Source organism: Lontra canadensis, unplaced genomic scaffold (genome assembly GCF_010015895.1).
Source record: "Lontra canadensis isolate GAN:19392208 unplaced genomic scaffold, GSC_riverotter_1.0 scaffold11, whole genome shotgun sequence".
In the NCBI taxonomy this organism is placed as follows: Eukaryota; Metazoa; Chordata; class Mammalia; order Carnivora; family Mustelidae; genus Lontra; species Lontra canadensis.
This window is the reverse complement of record NW_022631005.1, coordinates 4,561,884-4,578,048: the sequence shown is the minus strand read 5'-3', so window position 1 is coordinate 4,578,048 and position 16,165 is coordinate 4,561,884. Positions and strand designations below refer to the sequence as shown.

General features: G+C 37.9%; 1 protein-coding gene across 10 annotated transcripts in view; it reads left to right on the top strand.

The window, feature by feature from the left end:
* ZNF385B (zinc finger protein 385B) overlaps positions 1-16,165 on the top strand; it is a 388,138-nt gene that overhangs the window by 195,769 nt on the left and 176,204 nt on the right. For 3 of the 10 annotated variants that reach the window (XM_032856028.1, XM_032856027.1, XM_032856029.1), the window contains exon 4: positions 10,097-10,168. The exons of the other annotated variants lie outside the window; for them this stretch is intronic. In XM_032856028.1, coding sequence (XP_032711919.1) covers positions 10,097-10,168 — 72 coding nt within the window. The remainder of the gene's footprint in view (positions 1-10,096; positions 10,169-16,165) is intronic. 10 annotated transcript variants of the gene reach the window in all.

The following is a 16,165-nucleotide window of genomic DNA, read 5'->3' as shown; positions in this document are numbered from 1 at the left end:
CCAGTGTTCCAACAAGATGAATGAATTATTTTCCTGTGTGAATTTAGAGTCAACCAGAGCGAACGCTAAATTACAGTCATGAGCTATAATTACTTCAATGGTTAAGACCATTTTCGCCTCTGGGAATGAAAAGTTATATTTTACAGTGCATGTGAAAGAAGTATTTGTGAATTCATCTCTGTCTTCTATTCATACCTGGGTTAAAATGAGCCAGGGCGTCGAGCTGTTTCTTTGGAACGGTACATAAACTTACTTGTTCTTGGCCACATAGCAGTTGGGAATGTACAAACAGGCCTCAAAGGACCCAAAGAGCAAATTCTTCATGGGCAGGAAACCTAATATTTACACATTAATCAATAGGGTGAGGGTCACTAAGGTGGCTTATGACTAAGATTTCTTGTTCGTCATGAATGGGAGCTGGCATTTTGAAGTCCTTCGTGTTAATGCGTTCAACGGGACTAGACTGAAGCGGGTTGTACCACAGGCATTCCAGCACCAGAGGCTCTCTGTTCTTCTCCCTCCCCTGCTCCTCTAGGGAGTGCCCACACAGTCTTCTTCTTTCCCTCTCAAATTGGTTTTCCCATCTTCTATTCATACCAAAATGTAAACGGCTTATAGTGCCACACCAACATTTTTTACATATTTGCATTTTAATGTACTGAAAAACTTGAAGCAAAAAATTTAAGTCCTAACCCCATACAATTTTAAGTAGTAGCCAGTGGATTGGAAGGTGTTGGAATAATAAAGAAAAACAGAGAGATATGTCCTCTAGATTTTACATTCTCATTGTCCTCAAAGGGCAGAAATTCATTGTAGAAGGCAAAAAAATTTTTTTACATTCTCATTGTCCCCAAAGGGCAGAAATTCATTGTAGAAGGCAAAAAAAATTTCAACTCTTCCTATGTATAGAGCATGGATGTACGTATACTGTACAGACAGATACATGGTATAGTGGTGTTATTAAAATTTTGTGGGAGGGGTGAGTAAGAAAAAAACTTCAAGAGGAAAGATAATATAAAAAAAAAAAAGTTGAGAAATGCCTCTGTAGATGAGAATTTTAAAGGACTCTGTTAAGCCTGTAGAGTACAAATTCCACTGAATTGTTGGTGAATGTTTGCAGTATGAAGTAACTTACGTCCAATTTGGTACTTACATTAAGAACCAGTATTTATGTTCTAAGAAGTCAAATATGCTCACTTGTACCTTTTACTCTTTTTAATTATAAGAGTAAATAAAGAAGAAGGACGTGAGAACAGAAGTACTTGAATTTGAATTCTACCTTCTCTCTCTCTCTTTTTTAAAAGATTTTATTTATTTATTTGACAGACAGATCACAGAGAGGCAGGCAGAGAGGGAGGAAAGGAAGCAGGCTCCCTGCTGAGCAGAGAGCCCAATGCAGGGCTTGATCCCAGGACCCTGAGATCATGACCTGAGGCTTTAACCCACTAAACCACCCAGGCACCCCTCTACCTTTCTTTCTTGTTTTGTGACTCTTGGCAGATTGCTTACCCTCTTTAAGCCTCAGTTCTTTTGTCTTTAGTTTATTTTTGGATCATAATTGTGGAAATCTAGTATCATAAGTATTAATCAAAATAAGGTACAATAAAACCCTCTGCACATTGCCTAGTATATGATAAAAGCATGCCAATTACTAACTATAATTCTATGTGTTGTACGTTTTTGTGTCACTTACTATCTTAAAATTCTTATAGAAAAAAGATTTAAATGTGGGAGATAAAAGAGTTTTATTACCCATGAAATACAGAAGTCTCTCTAGGAAAAATATTAATATTATCCATGAAAGGAGAGATAGATTTCTTGTTTTCCTTTAAGCCAATGATGACACCTATTGACCTAAGTCAAAAACAGATAAAATCTATGGGGTGCCTGGCTAGCTCAGTTGGAAGAGCATGTGACTCTCAATCTTGCGGTCATAGGTTTGAGCTACATGTTGGGTATAGAGATTAATAAAAAATTGAATAAATAAGCTTGAATTTGTTAAAAAACAGATAAAATTTAAATTAAACTTTTTTTAACTGCTAAGTTAAACTTTTAATATCTATAGTTGCTAATGTAGTCTATTACGTGTAGAATGATTAGTTTTTCTGGCAGTTTTGTTGAAATATGTTTCTTTAAATACTATTCAGCAATAGAGTCATTGTTTTATTGCCCTTAGTACGTGAGAACTGAGTAGTCTTTGGAACTGAGGTATGTTTGTGACATCACTTTTGCCTGGAATGTCATCATTTCCTGTCTCTACACAGATAATATTTGCTTTTACATATTCACCAACATGTATGTAATTGTAGGCTAGAGAAGTGAATTGAAAGGAAGTAGTGAGAATCATCCAGTATTTCAAATTTGAGAAATTCCATATTGATACAGCTCTTGAGAATTCATGTAGAATTAGGTGAATTTCAGAATTGATACAACTTTGTGGAAAATTATATTTGTGTTCTTGAAAAAGTTGTCCATAAATCTCTCTCTCTCCCTACCCCTCCACAAGTGATTGTTCTGCTTTTGTGATAACTATTAAAACTGTAACCCACTGACCTATTCCCTGGTTATTTTGATTTCTTTTACTTTGTGAGATTAATACTCTTCAGATGAAAATCCAATGGAGAAAGGAGAGTCAGTGTAAGGGGATTGCAATGTGGCAAAACAGAATAAATGAAGAACTCCAAGATTCATGGTATCTCACCTTGCCTTTTCAGCTTATCTTCTTTTGAAGTAATTTATCTTGTCAACGATGTTTCCATTTTTCTGTGATAGAAGTCCCTTAATAACAAATAGCCATGGAGTAGTGTTCTCTATTCCAGAGTCTGGCTTTGTAATTATTGGCTTTGACAGCAGACAATAGGAGTTTGAGGAGCAGAATTAAGAGAATGCTATAGATAGGCAATACATGTATCCAGCAGAAATAGTCCCTAAATAGTGGAATTCAGAAAGCACTAAGGATACAGCTATTTAAGTCTCTTCCTAGCTATCCTGGGAGCTGAGAGAACACAATTTCACAAGGTAGACAGATACCACATTTCAAAAGCAGATGAGAAATCAAAGAACCTCATTTGGAATAAAATATATTGGCTCAAATTCTGTCTCCATATGCTTCAAAAATCATATTCCGAGAGGATTTTGGAAGAAGTTTTGACTTTAAAAAGTCATTAGGCTGCAAAGTTGGGTTAAGAATCCATACATATTAAATGACACCATGGAAGTTCAGGAGTGCACTAGGTTTTCTCTTAACCCCCACAGGATCGCCTCGTGTCTACTTTCTGTCATTCCAGTGGAAGAAATTAAGAGCTTTCAAGATAGTAGCTGACAAATGTTTCAGCAGAAATGGCGAGATTTTTAAGACAGCTCCTTTGAGGAATGACAGGTGAAACAGTTTCCCCAAACCTGGAAATCGAAAAGTGTCATCCCCAAGAGATTAGAATAATCTTCACAGACTTCAGACCACAGCATGATGAGGAATTAATATGGTACTTTTCATCCTCCCTATCTCACTTAAAACTGCCAAAGTGCCTTAACCAAAATGTCTCCTTTAGGAAAGTTGGAATTAGAACCCAACCCACTGCTTCTTTCCATTCATTCACCATGTTTCCCTCTGTTCCAGGCAGGGTGGTAAGAGCTCTAGCCCTGGTGCCAGGTTGCTATCTACCTATGCTGGGAGGTCATGTAATTTCCCCTATTCCATCCCTTAATTATGTTTGCATCTCGAAGTCACCAAATACAAGATCTTCTTGTGTAGTCTACTTCAAAATTGGTGGAGCTAAACCCATGAACTTTTTCTGTTAAAAATATTTTTGCCTCCTCTCACTCATGTGCATTTCTCTGAAGTTTTCTCCAGAAATATTTCAAAATAATTTAGAGATGCATCTGCAATTACTTTTCATTTCTTTTGAAAGAATAAAGTGGCCTTGACTGATGTGCGGAAGTCACTAGCCTGTCTGTATTTGGTCACCAGCCTGGGCATTATTGAAACAAGAGAACGCTTGCCGCTGCTGGTCACAAATTGTCTTTGTCTTTTTCTTCTTTACCACTATTCTTGAGAGCATTGTAGGGCACTTTCATGTAGTAGGAGGAAATAGAAATGGGTTGGTTTGATAATTAAGTTATGCCTGACATAATTAGTTTTAAGTCTCATCCAAAGTAAGAAGGCCCTGACTGTTCTATGGTGGATCAAATGGTTTGATTGAAAGCCTAATCAGCTGGGTTTTACATAGAGAATTTAATGAAGGACCAGTTTGCTGAGGTGTTAGGTAAGGTGGAAGGGAGCCAGCAATACATGTCAAGGATCATGTTGGCCAACCATAAACGGTCCCATTCTTAAAGGAGAAGGGGGAGGCAGTTCATGAAGGTGTCTTAAGTTTGGTTAGAGCTGAAATTGGAGGCTGAAAGGGAGACTACTCAACAGAATGTGTTACCCTAAAAAGATGCCATCACTGGATGTAGGCAAGGAGGGAGACTGAAAGAAATACTCCAGCTTCCCCTTCTTCCCATACAGAATGGGCAGAGGATCTAGGAGCAGATAACAACCAGAACAGACCATCTCTTGAACTGTTCTCAGAACAATCTTTCCCATCCAGTATTTAATTCGAACAATAATGGATGAAAGTGTTCCTTTAGGAAAAGTGAATTGAGGGAAATCGGAGCAGGGGGCTGGGGGAAGTGAGACAAACCATGAGAGACTGTGGACTCTGAGAAACAAACTGAGAGTTTTAGAGGGGAGGGTGGTGGGGGGATGGGTTAAACCAGTGATAGGTATGAAGGAGGGCACGTATTGCATGGATAATTGGGTGTGGTGCATAAATAATTGAATCTTGGAACACTGAAAAAATAAAATAAAATTATTTTTTTAACGTATTCCTTTAGTGCATCATCTTCCTCTGTAGGTTTTTTTTTTTAATATTCTAGACATTGATTGGCTTTTAAATTTTTATTTGACTTGGAATCCCTAATGCAAATGTTAATTGTTGAGCTGTGTAGCGATAATGCACAGGGTCCTGTAAGGGATTGGGATCTGCTTGCTTCTAAAAGAAATGGTTCCAACTTGTCATGCTTCTGCATTTTTGACCATGTTTTTCTGTAGTCTGCTGGTATCCTATGACATCAGCTGGTCTGTGTCACAGATGTCCATGTCTACAGTAACTCTAGCTCCTAGTTCTGAGTTCAACTATTTTCATTTCTCTGTTCATTTAGGAAAGACATAACCATCATTGTAGTCATTTACGCGACACATCTTTATTGAGCATCTATTCTGCTCAGTAAAGGCCCTAAATATATTGATGTGAGCAAAGCAGAAAAACCTCCTGCCCTTAAGGAGTTTATGTCTCAGTTTTTTTCTATGCTAAATCTTTGAGACCTCGGGGACTCTCTTAAGAATCTTTAGGGGCACCTGAGTGATGCAGTTGGTTGAGCACCAGACTTTTGGTTTCAGCTCAGATCGTGGTGTCAGGGTCATGGGATCAAGCCCCAGTCAGGCTCTGCACCCAGCACAGTCTGCTTGGGACTCTCTCCCCCTCTCCCTCTGCCCCTACTCCCTCCACAAATTCTCTCTCTCAAGTAGGTAAATAAATCTTTAAAAAAAGAAAGAAAGAAAGAAAGAAAGAACCTTTAATCCTCTGATGCTTTTTTGAGGGGTAAGGGTGAGGGTGTGAAGAGGCACATTTTTTGGTGCATAGCTGAATTCTGAACTGTCAAGGTTACCAGATAAATATGTGAGGTGTTTATCGTACTCTAGTGTTCTTGTTGTCAATCATTCAAAAAATATTCCTGAATACTTACTATATGCTTGTATATGTAGCGATTGAGAAGTTAATAAAACATCTTAGTGTTCAGGGTACTGGTCATCTAGTTGGGAAGTAGATATGCAAATAACTACAATGGCTGAGTGTCAAGAGCAATGGGTTTAGCAAATGATTCCATTGTTTTGGATGAGGATGACTATGAGAGTTACAGTAATAGCCATAACTGCCCAATTTCCTGGCTGCTCAGGCGAGCAGCTTAAAGCCTCACTGTTCGCAATGTGTTGCTTTTATTTAATAGGAGTCCCATAAGTACTTACTTGGAAAAGTAGCGTTTCCCAGAATCTACTGGCACAAACTGTTCAGCTCTTTCAAACACACATGAAACAGTTTTAAGCTCAGTATTAACACTGGAGATAAACCACGTGATTCTCAATTAGGGGATTCTTTAGAAACTATGGTTTTAGAGATCCTTGAACATGTACTTTATACCAGTAGTGTAGACCTGGACTCTGGAAAAATACTCACCAAAACTATGAAAAGTGAAACCACATTATCATGAAAAAGTTGTCCTAATAGTGGTTGGCATTATTTATATATCTGAACAGCTGTAACTGTGGACTCTGTAACTACTCACAGCCCTTGCCATATTTCCAAATCTCTGCCTTAAAACGCTCTGTCCAGGCCAGAGTTGGCTGATCCCTGACCTGTTGAAAAGGATGCTCAACGACCCTAGTTTTAATCTAATGAAGACGGAAAATTTCTCTGGCAATACAGTTTGGACATGCCCAATGAGGCTGTATCTTTCTAAACAATAGAAACACTCCTATGGAATATATTTTTTTTTAATTTCTTCCTGACTCTCTTTTCCCTTATTTTTTTCTGAGAAGAGATGTCCCTCATAAAGAAAAGGGAAACTAATATAGCTACTTCCCATGAGGAAGATAATCTTCAGTTCTCCAGCGTTTATAGGGATAGCTCCTACTTTAACCCCAGACCGTTCCTGTGGCTGAACACTCAGGACCTAGGAAGCCTCTACAGAGCAATATTCAGATCCTCCTTTACCAACTTACAGGTCATATTGGGAATTCTGTAAAAAACTAAGTCTCAAAGACAAGTATCATATGATCTCTCTAATATGAGGAATTTGAGAGACAGAGTAGGGGGCTTGGGGGTAGGGAAGGAGAAAATGAAACAAGATGGGATCAAGAGGGAGACAAACCATAAGAGACTCTCAATCTCACAAAACAAACTGAGGGTTGCTGCGGGGGTGGGGGAGATGGAGAGGGTGGTCGGGTGATGGACATTGGGGAGGGTATGTGCTATGGTGAGTGCTGTGAAGTGTACAAGCCTGATGATTCACAGACCTGTACCCCTGGGGCAAATAATACATTATATGTTAATAAGAATAATTTTTTTTAAAAAACTTAGTCTCAGAGACTATCTTATTAGAATTGGGGCTTTGTGTTTTTATTTATGTATTTATTATGGTAAAAGAGGTTAAGGGTTTTTTTATTTATTTATTTTTATTTATTTGACAGAGGGAGATCACAGGTAGGCAGAGAGGCAGGCAGAGAGAGCAGGGGAAGCAGGCTTCCTACTGAGCAGAGAGCCCAATGTGGGGCTCAATCCCAGGACCCTGGGATCCTGACCTGAACTGAAGGCAGAGGCTTAACCCACTGAGCCACCCAGGCACCCTGAGGTTAAGGGGTTTATGTACTGTATAGTACAGTGTGTCCATGAGACTGGAAAAAGTATAAACTTATTTTTATACTTACGTTAGCTGCATTTTATAATATAATGTTTGTTGCACTTTTCTTCAGCCTCCAGATACATTCTAGCTGAAGTACTTCAAAATGCAAAGCAATACGTCCAATTATTAATCTAAAAAAGGGCAACAAATATCTCCTTTTCCCCATTTTTCCAGACTGTTTGGACACTGTTAGCATTTTGCTCAGTAACTGTTTTTTGTTCCAGACTAACCACTAAATGCATTGCTTTGCACTTAGAAGTTCTTTATCTGAAAACACATTATGGAACATATTGTTTCAAAATATACCTTACATACTTTAAAAATAAATTTATCTTTACAAATGCCCCATCATTATATTGTACTCCTGAAGTTAATGTTGCATGTCAATTATAGCTCAATAAGAAAAATAGTTTATCCTATGTTAGTTACCTAAATCTGCAGACAACTTGTATAATTTGACTTTTTGTCGATTTTCTTCAAATGATAAAACATCTTGGGAGCAGAAATGCACTCTGAAGATATTAAAGTCTTTCACCTATATTATTCAGCTAAATTAATGTATGTCTTTGTGGTTTCCTCCCTGAGTAATGTCAATGACAAAAGGGAATCAATAGGCATTGTTTCCAAATGTTTGATACTGATGATAACTATTATGCTGCTTTTTTTGTTTAATCAATTCTTACCTTGTATCAGGGTATGACTGTATCAATTGTCTAGTAGATTTAATGCCGCTTAGCTGTCTAGCAAGACAGGAAAAGGGTTAGCTATTAGTCAGCAAGGTCTTGTGCTGTGACACTTTGATTCAAAGAAAACTGATAATGTTATATAGATAACCACAAAAGACTTTTGTGTCTTGGTTTCTCACCACCTCACCTAACTGATTGGCTTTTCTTCTACTTCCAATAAAGGCAATAAATTACCCACTGTATATGGGATAAATGTGAATTACTGATACAGCCAAAGGACTGAAAAAGGCACAATGCCACTTTCAAAATGACAATTTGTTATGGGATTTCTTTTTCAACAACAAACCCCACAGCCTGTGCACCACGCCCAAGCATGAAAGACATTACGTTATCCTTTCAACATTTAGCAATATCTATTACTCGGGCTCTTATTTATCTTCCAGTGTGCCTTATCTTGAATAATGAATGTCACCTTCTCTTACATATGCTCATTTTTTCTGTTTGTGCCTGAATATAGAAATCCTATTTATCAAGCAAAAATTCTCCTAGACCGGTGTCCTAAACATGGGGCATCGGTATAATGGAGCTAAATGCAAATCACAATCTATTTCTTTCTCATACTTCAAACATTCTCCTTTCTTCAAAAACATATTACAGGGGCACCTGGGTGGCTCAGTTGGTTAAGTATCTGCCTTCAGCTCAGGTCATGATCCCAGGGTCCTGGGATCAAGCCCCACATTGGGCTCTTTTCCAATTGAGATCTCTCATTCTACTTTCTTAGTCTTGTAATGTCTTCAGAGGAACTTTGTTACTTTGAATAAAGCCTATATATTACAGACATGACAATACATACAGATCTTCTTTGTTTCAAAAAGAAAACAAATAATGAAATCATATGGCTGGTAATGGTTATGTGTATGAATTACTAGTTCATGCATTTGTTCAACAATATGTGATTGTTGCCGCCTACGTACCAGGTTCTGTGCCAAGCACTCTCCAGTGGTGATATTTTTTGTTTCTGCTAGTCTGTCAAATTTTAGAGGAAGGATACTAGTATTGGGAAATACAAATAATATTATGATCAGAATTATGCTTTAAAATTTTGCTTTGTACTGATTTTATTTTATGTAGCCAAACTTTAAAATTTTAAAACTAAAACATAATGTGAGAGAACCTAATATAGAAAGATATGTAATGAAAAGTAAAATCTTTCTTTCCTCTCCCTCAAACCCCTAACCTTCGTTCCTCCAAACAAACTTTGCTAATGGATTTTGTGCTTTGTTTCAGAGTAAAACAAAACAAAAATCTAAAACAAAACACACACAAACATACATACATATATATGTTTGCAGGCACACAATAGTATTATATGATATATTCTGTACCTTAATATTTTCATTTAGTAATTTATTGGATATATCTTAAAACTTTGCCATAGAAGGACTTACATATTTATCTCATTCTTATTTAAAAGACATTTAAAAAAATTCTTAAAACACAATCGAATGCATAGAAAATGTATAATATAATATCAACAACATTTGTTTTTCTGAGTGAGTTATCCTACTTCCTAGGAATATCTTGGTATTTATTTTTTATAAACAAGTAACTATCCTAGAATACAATCACCAGAACTGGGAAATTTAACATAGATGTACTTCTACATCTTCTCTTCAGATACGATTCAGGTTTTAGTGGTTGTCTTAATAGTTAAAGAATCTATTTTTAGTAAAGTGATCTATTTCAAAATCTTTCATTTCATTTAGATACTGTGTCTATGTAGTCTCCTCTACTTGGAATAGTTTGCCAGTGGTTTTGTTGTTTTGTTTTGTTTTGTTTAATTTTCATTATCTTGACTCTTGAAAATTATAGACCAATTTGGATTTTTTAAATGTTTCATCTAATTTTAGGTTACGAATTTCGGACAGGATTAATATGGAATCAATGCTCTGTTCCTCTGATTGAATTCTGCCAGGTCTCAGGTGATGTTAATTTCTCCTATTAGTGATGATGTTCACTTTAATTTATTTGTAATGTTGGTGTTGTCCCAGCTTTTCTACCACAGAGTTACTCCTTTCCTTCCCTTTTACAACTAGTAAGCATCTTGTAGGGAGGTACTTTGAAACCATAAAAATATCACATTCCTCATCAGATTCTCCATTTGTTTATTTCTATCCATATACATCATGGTTCCCATTTTATTTATTCAGTTATAATCCTTTATCATCATCATTTACTTTGATGTGCAAATTGTCCCAGATTAGGCTGCAAGGGCTCTTTCAAGCTGAATCCTGTGTCCTTATGACTCAGGAGACCCACAATTTTTTGATACCTCCTTGCTCTGTGGCATAGTAAGATATTTCAGGTTTATCTTTTACTTCCCTTACTGCAGGCCTGATTTCAGCCTTTTCTCCTGGAGTCCCAGTTTCTTCGGTAGATGGTATTTAGAAACCAAGATCTGGATGATAGATGTGCTCACTGCCTTTGGGGATATTGTTGGTATCAAGTCCTCTCAGTGGACAGAGCATACATGTGGCGATACATGCACACACAGACAAATGTATACACATGTACATTCACATTTATTTTTGTATCTCCCTTTCACTATTTTTAACTCACTTCTCCACAGTGAGAAACTGGTTGTCAAGATTTTTTTTTAAGATTTATTTATCTATTTATTTATTTGAGAGAGAGGGGAGCAGGAAAGAGAGTTTCAAGCAGACTCCATGCTGAGCTCAGAGCCCCACTCGGGCTCGATCTCATGACCCTAAGACCACCACCCAAGCCAAAACCGAGTGGGACACTCAACCGACTGTGCCACCCAGACTGTCCAATTATTTTTTAATATATCTACTTGGTTTATCTGTTCCTTTGTGACCAATCTCCCATTGCCACTATCATTTTTTCCCCGTACTCTTGCTTTCTTTACCCTACCTAGGCTGTGATACACCACAGGACTGCCAGTAACCTCACCCACAGTCAGCCCCTCCATGTGGAAGTACTCTTCATCCCACCCATTTCCCAAGAGCCCATTTGCAGGATGAGCCCCATGCCTCAGTGTGGAAGCCCTCCTTATCCTCCTCAGGTTGCAATACTAGGTTCTGGACTGTTCCGATGTGGGGATACCTTTGCTACCCTCCTGGAGCTCTGATTCCCCATGCTGGATAGTCCTCTGCCAGTCCTTACCTGTTTTGTTCTGACATCCTCTTCTGAATCACCAAGTTTCCTCCTTATCACTCATGTGGACTATACCTTGTTCTACCCGAATTACTTTAGAAAAAAAAATTATTCAGGAAGATGAAGAGTGAATTTTAAAAAAATCATTATCTGCCAGTATTTTAACTTGAATAACTATAGAGCAAAAATAAAACTATGATCACTAATGGTTCTACTTAAGAGAATAGCTTAGACCATTTCTCTTTCCTGAGTCTCTCTCAGCCTCCACCTCCCTGCCTACCCCCCAGTCTCCCCCCTACACACACAGCAGCTGTGATTACCGATACTGTTAGCTCTTGTTTTAGCTCTTTAATGTAGGTAGTCCTTAACTAATGAGATTTATATGAATACTCTGTAGACCTAAACATCCTATTCTGGTTTCCTCCATCCCTGGGATCTTCTCAGTTATATACCTACCCTTTTCTGTGTCTGGTATAGCTGCTATTGAAGGAAACCTTACTTCAATATCACAGCCACTGAAGCAGGAGATTATGGCTCCTTGATCACCTTTTTGCTAATTTGGACCTCAGTGATCTTGAAGTCTTAAGACTTAGCTCTGTGGTATGCAGACCAGGAGCCAGGGGGCTCTAGACAGCTCTGAGTAGCTCCAGGCTGGGAGCCTCAACATTGGACATGGCTTGAATTACCTTTAAGATTAAAAGAGCTTTAGGGACCTGGATAGACATTTCTTCAAAGAAGTTATACCAAGCCAACAGGTACATGAACAGATTCTCAACATGACTACTCATTAGGGAAATATAAATTAAAACCACAGTAAGATGTCACTCCACACCTATTAGAATGACCATATCAAAAAGACAAGAGATAAATGCTGACGCAGATGAGGAGAAAAGTGAACCCTTGTACTTTGTTGCTGGGGTTGTAAATTGGTACACCCACTATGGAAAACAGTATGGAAGAGCCTCAAAAAATTAAAAATAGGACTACCATATGATCCAGCAATTTCACTTTTAATACATCCAAAGGAAATAATACATACTCCAAAAGATGTCTGCACCCTATCCCCATGTTTATAGCAACATCATTTACAACAGCCAAAAGGTAGAAACAACCTAAGAGGTCAAAAGGTACAAAACTTCAGTTATAATGATAGAACCAGGGCTATAATGTATGACATGACTACCAGAGCTAACATTGCTGCATGATGTACAGGAAAGTTGTTAAGAGAGTAAATCCTATGAGTTCTCATCACAAGGAGAAAACTTTCCCCTTTTTCTTTCTTTTTTTTTTTTTTTTGGATCTATATAGGAAGTGAGATGTTAGTTGAACCTACTGTGGTAATCGTTTCACAATATATGTAAATCAAGCCATCATGCTGTACCGTTTAAACTTATTCAGTGATGTAGGTCAACTGTCTGTCAGTGAAACTGGGGAAAAAATAAGGTAACAGCATCTACACATGGAAATATACTTGAGGGTTCTTTAAAATAAATGCATTTTGTTGAGAAAAATATACATAAAGTCACCTGGGAAGAAACCAATAAATGCAGATTCTAAGAATTGAGAAAACAGGAAGAGTTTCACACATGCACACAGAAAGAAGGGAAAGAAAAGAAAAGTCCTTTGGGGCTCAGGGAACTTGAGGGTTTGAGGCTATTAGAGGGACAACTTCAGCCATGGTGCAGTGTCCTGGGATCCTTTGTGCTAACTGGGAAACGTGGGCAGTTTTTTCTGGGGGCTGTTCTGGACTATAATAGAAATTCACAGCTGCTTGGTGTTCTATTCACATATAGATAAAATGTAACATGGGAATTTGAGCTTCTGGGTGCAAGGATGAGTTTGTGTCAGCCTGACCTGGAGAACGGGCAGTCTGTTTCTGTCTGAAAGTCAAAGTTATGACATCTGATACTGGCAACTGAAAAAAAAATGTTTGTATGAAATTTTAATCCCTTAAAGTTTTCTGCTTCTTGATTACAACTTTGCTTATTATCTATGATTATATGTTAAAATAGTATATTCATTCATGTAACCCCTCTTTGAAATCTTCTCCCCAAAGGAAGACATTCCTGGCCATTCTAAAATAAATAAACAAATAAATAAATAAGTCTTTAAAAACCATGATAATAAATTAACTCAATAACATTTGCCTCCTAACCAAGCTACTGTAATCTGTTTATGTGTGACACTTAGACGAGAAGCATATTTTGTAATGTGTTCACTTCACAAATGGGAGATTGTGATTTTCTTTTGGCCCAGTAGCATATATCTCATTACACTTACAGCGCCAAGCCCATAGGTTCCAGGGTCTTGGGGTGTCACAGGGAGCAAGTCAAGGAGGTTTATTACAGGGTCCTGGGCTGAGGACTCAGACTATAAGCCATTTATTCATCCTTCCATTTCTTCAGTGGGTGTTTACTGAGCACTTCTCGTGTTCAACACACTCTGAAGTGTGTACCAGATCACGGACTTGAATATAACATCAGGTTTATGTGTTTAAAGGATCACTCTAGGGGCTCAGTGGGTTAAGCCTTTGCCTTTGGCTTAGGTCATGGTCTCAGGGTCCTGGGATAGAACCCTACATCGGGCTCTCTGCTCAGCGGGGAGCCTGCTTTCCCCTCTCTCTCTCTGCCTGCCTCTCTGCCTGCCTCTCTGCCTATTTGTGATCTCTGTCAAGTAAATAAACAAAATCTTAAAAATAAATAAATAAAATAGAGGATCACTCTAGTAGCATTGTTGAACATGGAATATGGTGGGGGAGGGGGCAAAGGCAGGGGAGCAGGACAGAAAAATTGCAGTGTTCAGGGGCAAGCAGCTGGATGTTAAAAGGGATGATTTTTAGGAAAATAGTAGGAGGTATAGGGTATGATGAAGTCCAGCAATTCTGAGCAGATTTGTTTGATCACATGATGGAGTTAGACTTTCTTCATGTTTTATTTTAGTCTCCTGTCCCAAACCTATCACCCATAATCCAAAAAATGTTAGGAATATAAAGTTGCCAAATTATCTTTGGAGATTTTGACATCTTGATTTGAATTTTCACAATGAGAGTGAATCTTTGATCAAATTGTTTAGAATAGAAAATTCTCTGAAAGTGAGTTCATTTTTTTTTAAAGATTTTATTTGTTTATTTGACAGACAGAGATCACAAGTAGGCAGAGAGGCAGGCAGAGAGAGGAGGAAGCAGGCTCCCTGCTGAGCAGAGAGCCCAACTCAGGGCTTGAACCCAGAACCCTGGGATCATGACCTGAGCCGAAGGCAGAGGCTTTAACCCACTGAGCCACCCAGGTGCCCCTAAAAGTGAGTTTAAAAAGACTTGTGACTTACAGGACATAGGTTAAGACAGTTTTCCTATTACATCTATTTTTGGAAAATATTGGGCCTTGATAACATAGAATGAAGGCTGGCTTCACACAGTGGCTACATGTATGCATTGGGTGGTCTGACTCTAAGCTATGTGATCTTGGAATGATTTGACCTCACTGGTAGGATTGTTCTGAGATTTAAACAAGAGAACGGGGTATAGATAGGTATTGGCCCAAGACCTAGAGGGAGTAATCACTCAGTAAAAGCTAATAGCTCATCAGTACCTTCATCATACGCTGGTGGCACTAACAAATGGAACTTTGTGGTATTTAGGACAGTGATGATAGAATGGATTAGATCTGCTTTCCTATAGTTAGAAGCAGGACTGGAAGCAAACTTCAGGATTTGAGCTTTCATATTATTTTCACATTAGCAGTTCCAAATGTACCTGAGCTTAAGTGTCGTCAAGGGAAATATTGGGGGCTTTGTTTTACCTCTAAGTATAGAATCTAGTAAAAGAATCAAATTAAGTAAGTGTCTTAAAAACAGTGCTCAGGATTTTAAATTTTCTACTTATAAATGTGGCTATTATTGAGTATCTTCTGTGAACTAACATTGTGCTATGAGATTTTTTATTTTTAACATAGAATAAAATGGACTTTTTTTGTTCTAGAAGTTTTAATATATATGTAGATTTATATAAGTACAATCACAATCATAGTTCAGTTTCATCACTCTAAAAATCTCTTTTGTGCTGAACCCTTCTAGTCTCACCCTCTGTGTGTCCCTAACCCTTGGTGACCAGTGAGCTGTTCTCCATCGCTGTAGTTTTCCTTCTCCAGACTTTTACATGAGTAGAATCATATAGTACCTAGCTTTTTGAAACTGGCCTCTTTCACTCTCTCGGTGCATAAGGCCTTTGAGATTTATTCTTGTCATCCCATGCATAAATAATTCATTCCTTTTTCGTGCTGTGTGGTATTCCATTTGGTATCCGTTTGAATTTGGTAAGTGGTAATTTTTCAAATATTAGTAGCCATGTTGGAGTCTGAAACCATATCAGTGAGCTTTTCATACTGTGTTATAAGAAATGCATGATCTCTCTATACTTTGAATGGATCTTTTTTTAAAAAGATTTTATTTATTTATTTGACAGAGAGAGATCACAAGTAGGCAGAGAGGCAGGCAAAGAGAGAGGAGGGGAAGCAGGCTCCCTGCTGAGCAGAGAGCCCAATGCGGGGCTCGATCCCAGGACCCTGAGATCATGACCTGAGCCAAAGGCAGAGGCTTAACCCACTCAGCCACCCAGGCGATCCACTTTGAATGGATCTTATAACTATTCATGATTCTGTAAGATCCTGCATTAGTCACTTGAAAAATATTGGTTTGCTGATATAAGCAAATCTTTCAAATACTGATACATTTCTTATAAAATATCCAAAATCACATTTATTAATGTTAATATCAATCTCATCAGACAAGTCTTGCAAAGCTGGCAA